General features: G+C 42.5%; 2 protein-coding genes across 2 annotated transcripts in view; one reads left to right on the top strand and one right to left on the bottom strand.

Moving 5' to 3' along the window:
* Positions 1 to 1,553, top strand: part of MAD2L1 (MAD2 mitotic arrest deficient-like 1 (yeast)) — a gene marked incomplete at its 5' end in the record, with an annotated part of 1,816 nt that extends 263 nt beyond the window's left edge. The window contains 3 exons of the mRNA XM_009081385.1: positions 1 to 97; positions 620 to 723; positions 1,381 to 1,553. The exon at positions 1 to 97 is cut by the window's left edge and continues 42 nt beyond it. Coding sequence (XP_009079633.1) covers positions 1 to 97; positions 620 to 723; positions 1,381 to 1,553 — 374 coding nt within the window. The remainder of the gene's footprint in view (positions 98 to 619; positions 724 to 1,380) is intronic.
* Positions 1,554 to 3,721: 2,168 nt separating this feature from the next.
* Positions 3,722 to 6,219, bottom strand: RPL7L1 (ribosomal protein L7-like 1; the record flags this gene model as incomplete). Its single annotated transcript, XM_009081384.1, has 5 exons — positions 3,722 to 3,930; positions 4,105 to 4,214; positions 4,702 to 4,839; positions 5,000 to 5,163; positions 6,107 to 6,219. Coding segments are annotated over 5 exons (734 nt in total), but the record flags the coding sequence as incomplete, so codon positions are not given.
* Between the last annotated feature and the right edge of the window lie 411 nt (positions 6,220 to 6,630).

The raw sequence follows: 6,630 nt of genomic DNA, 5'->3' as shown, positions 1-6,630 counted from the left end.
AGCGCCTGGTGGTGGTGATCACCAGCCTCGAGGACAACGAGGTCCTGGAGCGGTGGCAGTTTGACATAGAGAGTGACAAAACTGCCAAGAGTGACAAGTGAGTAACAAGTGTCCCTCTATGCCTGCTCTTCCCTATTCCAAGTAGCTGTTCAGGCACAGAATCAATGCCATGTACTTCTTCCTTCAAACCTTTCTTATTGCCCTTCTTTCTGTTGGTCTGCCAAACATTCATTATATGATCGAAACATGCATAATGCTTAGGCATAATTTGTTTTTAAGGCATCAGATCAAACCTTGATTTTTAATCCTCAACAAAGTATCAGGTACATGCCCTAAAGAACTACTGCTCTCCTGTTATGCCAAACTATTCTCACCCATTTTGGACTGAGAATAAATGTAACATTCCTTACAAATACTGAGAAGCTTCACAAACAACAAAGGGAGACTAGCTATCACTTAACTTTTCTAAGCCTGTGTACTACTTAGGGCTTAAAGGTGTCACTACTACAAAAATACTGTAGCAAACAGACCTACAGAGATTAATAGAGATTCCTGTATTTACAGGAAACTCAGCTCAGTAGAAGCTTACTTGCTTACCAGTGTTTTCTTATTCTTCCAGTAAACCACGAGAGAAAACTCAGAAAGCAATTCAGGATGAAATTCGCTCTGTCATCAGACAGATAACTGCCACAGTAACTTTCCTGCCACTCCTGGAATCTGCCTGTGAGTATTCTAAACTTCACCAAAGAAACCGAACACTTTGGGGAAACCTCAGTAACTTTTCCTCTACAGAAAACATGTTCTGAGGCTTTTTAATTCATGGAATCATAGAATTTTAAGGGTTGGAATAGACCTTACAGATCATCTAGTCACAACCCCTGCCCTGGGCAGGGACACCTCCCACCAGACCAGGTTGCTCAAGGCTTATGTGGCCTATATATGTCATGTACCATCACATTTCTACAACAGCATTTTGTTAGACTGAGATCAGGAGAGAGCTCAGGGTTGCTTAACTGACTTAAGGAAACCAGGATGTAAGAAATCTGTTTTCATAAGTAATCATTTATTTTGGGACTGTAGCTGTGGACAGGCTTGTGTAACCACCAAGTTCATGTGAAGTGTCACACAGAGCTCAGCTCCACAGCATTTTAACAAGTTGAAAAAAAACAGACACCACTTGCATGAGAACTAAAATGGCTTTGTGTGAATATAACCAGGATTTGTTTTCATGTTTTAACTACTTTGTTTTCATATACCTAGTATCAGTGTTAACTTCTGAGAACACTTGTACATCTCAAGTTCCAGAAGATACACTTTGACTTCAAACTTGCCATGTCCTTGTGTGTTTACTACTACTAATTTCTTCCTCCCTGCTTACAGGTGCCTTTGATTTGCTGATATACACAAACAAAGATTTGGTAGTGCCAGAAAAGTGGGAAGAGTCAGGACCACAATTCATAGCCAATTCAGAAGAGGTCCGTCTGCGTTCCTTCACCACCACCATCCACAAGGTCAACACCATAGTGGCCTACAAAAAGGATTCTCTTGCCTAAGATTTCAAGGAAACTTGTGTATTTATATCCTGTCACCTTGTATAGTTTCTGTTCAGTGTGCCATGAACGCATCCTTACTGTTGCTCTTGCTTAAGTATGACACAACTAAAGACAACATGCCTGTCTGTGATAATGTAACACTAGACTAAGCAGGCATTGTTTTTAAAGAGGTTTAAAAAAGGTATTCACAGCGACAGCTCAGTTCTTGCTTCACTGTATGAGCTAAAGTAATGGTGTGTTAAAACTGCTTCACTAGAAAAACTGCCTCAGCCTGGGATTAGCTGCTACAATTGCACTCTGATCCTGTAATTTTATATTTTAAGATTATTTTTTAAACTGCATTCTAATAGGAGGCTCAAATTCTTCCTGGCAACTAAAGTCTCACTCCTGACATGCCAGTTCCCATGTTAAAACAGCCCAGGCTTTTATCACCAGAACAACCCTAAAGTAAACCAACAGAACAATTCTCATACCTCTGTCCAGTGGAAGCAGCTGTTCATCAGGAAAGCTCTAAGTACCTGAAGCTTGTATTTTAGTGATGCCTGGGCTCTCTTTCTGGGGTTGGTGGTGTTCCAAGTCTGTGTGTGTCTGTAGTGTCTGTCGAGCATTCTCTATGTCTGCACTCTTGTTTTATGGAATAAAGCTTCCAATTTTATACTGTTCTCTAATTCTGTCTGCAGTACTTCATGTTTTAGATGGTTTTATGAGTCCTACATCTCAGTTTGCAACTGTCATACATCCAACACCCTAAAGGCATCCTAGTTGTGTTGTTATTTAACTGTTTCCTGAGTCTCAAAACAAGTGTTGTGCAGTCAATAGGAAATCTATTAATGGATTAAGTCTGCCCCCTACTTCAGCCTTCAAACAATAGTATAAATAGTCACAGTGAGCTCATGATTAAGCACAGTACCTTCCATCTTTGTTACACAGCACAGGACTCTTCCTGTGTTCACCCATTTTTGTACTGGAAGAAATTAGGATTTAAAAGTGTGTTAATAGAATTTTCAGGCTCTTCCATGGTTTTTGTTCATTTCCTTCACCAAATTCATTCCAGACAGTATTTAGCTTTTTTCACTCTTCTACAGTGACACAGGGCTCTTCCTGTTATAATACAACAATCTCAGAAGTTTATTTAAAAAACATTATATATGTTCCACTGCTGTATTACAAAGTTTCTGGGCTTTCCCACCAGGAAATAGTTCTCTCCACCAGTCCCAACCTAGCCGAAGGAAGAAGGCAATCTCTTCCCACCAGGAAATAGTTCTCTCCACCGAAGGAAGAAGGCAATCTTCTGTAAATCAGTAGCACAGAACCATGTCTTTTCTGTTGTCAATAAATACAATCTATGTACTTAAAAGGTCACATTATTCACTACTTGGGTTTGCACTGCAGTAACAGAAATACCTGGTGGTTTCTTCTGCCTGTCAGCACTACTGTTAAACAGGTGAGTGCACCACCCCTTCACATCTGGAAACAGGTGCACTTCAAGGAGCACAACATCAAGCTTGCTCTGGGGGGAGGATGTGATCAAAGCAGTGAGTGCAAGTGCCCTCTAAGAGGAACTGACAACCCCTGCTTTATACCAAAGATGAGATCAGCAAGGAACTGGTACAGAGCCTGCAACACTGAGCATAAAAAAACTTGTTTTACAGAGATGCAGAAGTCAAATTGCTCCAGGAAGTTGAAGTCACTTCTTTCTTGTACCAAATAGTATTTATCTTCTTTAAGAAGGACCAGCCTAAAGACCATATCCATCATTATCTCTATGGGGTTTGTTTTCCAGAGGCACCAAGGGTCAAGAGAGACAGTGTATCATTGCCCAGAGATAATGTCCATGAAAGGTACATGTATGTCAAAAGAAATAGGTTATAAATCCTGAAGTTTTCACAAGACACCCTGCAAAACAGGAAAGAACGAAAAAAAATGTCAGTCATATTAATGCAACCTCCCAGAAGCCAAACATTCACAGAGGTGTCCAACAGGATGTGCTGATTGCTAATGGGACCCACAGTCCTTCATTAGTTTCCCCTGCTCTGATGCTCATTTCTGTAGAGCGACACATCAAAACCAAGGGAGGTCCCCTCATCTCCCATGGCAGTATGGTTATTCTTAGGAAAGGGAATAAAGGGCAAGGTTCAGAATCTGCACATCAGGCACTGCTCACCTGACTAGTTGAGCTGACGTATAAGCTGGTTGATTGCTTCACCTCTGTATCCAGGCTTGCCCATTTCCTTGAGGAAGCCCACTTTGTTACGCGAGGCATGGCGAGCCACCGACAGGTGGAACGGAGACAGAAAGCTTGTGACTCTTTTGAAATGCTTCCCAGCTGAGCACACTTCGTGAATAAGATCTTCCAGGCAAATAATACCACAGCTCCCTACAGAAACAAAAAGAGATGGCCAACTGTAATATCCTTCTTCACACTGCTCCAGAATTGCCAGTTCTCCATATGTAAGTCTTGCAAGACTTTTCTCCCTCCCCACCCTCTCAGGTCAGACTGCAAACTCTCAACATCTGCCTCTTTCCTCAATTTCCTCACCCTCTTCCTCACCTAAATGTTCTTCTATCAGCATATTGTCTGTCAGAGGAACCTTCTTTTTCTTGATCTTGGCCTGGCCCCGTTTCAGGATGAGCTCTCGTACAGATTTCAGGTTAGGGTGTCTGTACAACAAAAATCACATGCTGCAATGGAAACACATGATACAGCAAGAAGTACCACCCTACTTCCTTGTACAGAGGTGCGAAAGTAACCAAGTTATACTGAGAACAAGAAGAAAATGGACAGTGAAAAGTTTTAGGTACAAAATTGATGAAGTTTTGACCATTAGATTCAGATTAGATGTTAGGAAAAATGTTTACTCTGTTAGGGTGTTCAGGCACTGGAATACTGCCCAGGGATGTGGTGGAGTCACCAGCCCTGGAGGTGTTTAAGAGGTGTCTGGATCTGGCACTAGAGATCTGGTTTAGGGCTTAGGGGTTACAGCAGTGACAGGTTAATGGTTGGACTCAATGATCTTAGAGGTCTCCTCCAGCTTTGATGATTCTGTGATTACTGGAAAAACAGCTACGGATCTGTGACACCACATGGAGAATCAAAAAGCAGTGACACACACACAGACTACTGCCAGCTCAGAGGAGCAGCACATACCCCCACGCTACGTAAGGTTCCACAATCCTCAGCATCTTCAGCGATAACGGGGTCAGCTTAACAAACACCCCAGTGAAATTCTTCTTCAGCCGCAGCAACTCAATCACTTTTTCTACCCTCTTAGTCACTCCCTGAATACTGAAACAGAGAAAAACAACATTAGTAATTGCATTTCTCTAACACAGCAACAAAAAGCCTCAGCAAGGAGAAGTGTCTGTGATGATCACACTTCCTTGGGGTGGAAATGACGCCATGAACAGGAGCAATAATAAAGGTCAGGAGTCAGGAAGTTTCTTACTCCGCAATTCTGACGACGAAGGCCAGTTTGTGCTCCTGAGGAGCAGCTGCCTGCCCAGGTCTGTGCTCCATGCGCTGCAGCCGGGTGTCATCTCGGTGCTTGCGCCACGAATCTCGAACAAAAGTCTCGAGGCGTCTAAACTGGATCTGCTTCCCCTTCTGCTGCTACAGGCAAAAGGAAAAGAAAGTGTCACCTATCCCAACAATCACAGAGGTTTGCATCTGACAGGCCAAATGAAAATCAGAGCTTGATGAACTATGTTCTTTCAGCTTTGGAAGCAGGTAAGAGGAAAATGAATTTGATCATCTAAGCCCAAGGGAGACAGAACTGAGGGACAACACATGAATTTACAGGCAGCTAGCTAGAACTTGAGTACACTGAACAAAGAGGTTTTTCCCCAGGAAAAAGATGTATTAGGAAAACAGAGCAAGACCCAGGATGCTTCTAGGCATAGAAGAAATCAAATGGAAGCATTTACAGCCACAGACAGATCTTCATAGCTACACACACTGCTCAGGCAATCACTGGCAAAGCCAGAAACAACATCTGGGCAAAACACACTACAGCAATACCCAAGTGTGGCTCAAAATTGCCACCCAACAGAGAATAACTGGGTTTAAAGTCCTCTTCTGTAAAAGCACACATGCAAAATAAATAATACAAGCATTCAAATAACCCTTCAGTATTGCTAATTTAAACACAGGACATCCAGCTCACTTGAAAAAAAATATTTCAGAATTACAGGAAAGTTTAAAGCATTTTTTAAATTAAAAAGATGTTTCAATGCCTCTCCTTAGCTCAGGAGAGAGTACACCCACATAAACATAGTGCTTTACCACATCAATGGGAGCTGGATACACATGGTAGTTACACAGTATTCTAGATGCACTACTGGTTAAATTACTAGGCCATTTTGAAGAGCCTACTGTTACTTGCCTTCTATTTCACCTTGTAAATCACCCATGAAATTGAACTAGCAGGAGTTTTACACATAATCCCACCAAATCCACGGAAACTTACTCACTGGGAAAGCTTTAAGCCATTTCCAAGACAGGCACTGGCTGTACCAGCTGAGATAAAGAAAGCAGGCCTCAAATTTGGAATTACGTTTGCTGTGCTCTGCGAGTCTGGAACTGACACATTGCGCACGGGGACAATCAACATTAGCAACATGTGCCGTCCCACACACAGAAAAGGCTTCACAATGAGCTGTCTCTGCTCTAACAGACAGACAACCAACTTTAAACACACTCTCAGAAAAGCACAGTCTCCCCAAGGGTTTACTCTGCAAAGGTGAACTGGTTTCAGAAAGCAGAAACAACTCAGCAGCTCCTCACGTGTGGCTGTACACACACACACCTTGGTCACTACTGATCTAAGAGGAACAGCGTTCAATAAAATTATGTTTCAGTGTAACAAGCCAGAGAGTTGTTGCACCTTTACAGGGTGCAGAGACATGCTGGAGAAGAGACTGAAGAGACAGAATCATAGAATTAGAATCACAGAATTTCAGGGGCTAGAATAGATCATTTAGTCCTAACCTCCCACTGCCCTGGGCAGGGACACCTCCCACCAGAGCAGGTTGTTTAAGGCTTCATCCAGCCTGGCCTTGAACACTGCCAGGGTTGGGG

Source organism: Acanthisitta chloris, unplaced genomic scaffold (genome assembly GCF_000695815.1).
Source record: "Acanthisitta chloris isolate BGI_N310 unplaced genomic scaffold, ASM69581v1 scaffold40708, whole genome shotgun sequence".
Taxonomy (NCBI): Eukaryota; Metazoa; Chordata; class Aves; order Passeriformes; family Acanthisittidae; genus Acanthisitta; species Acanthisitta chloris.
This window is presented reverse-complemented; position numbering and strand designations above follow the sequence as displayed.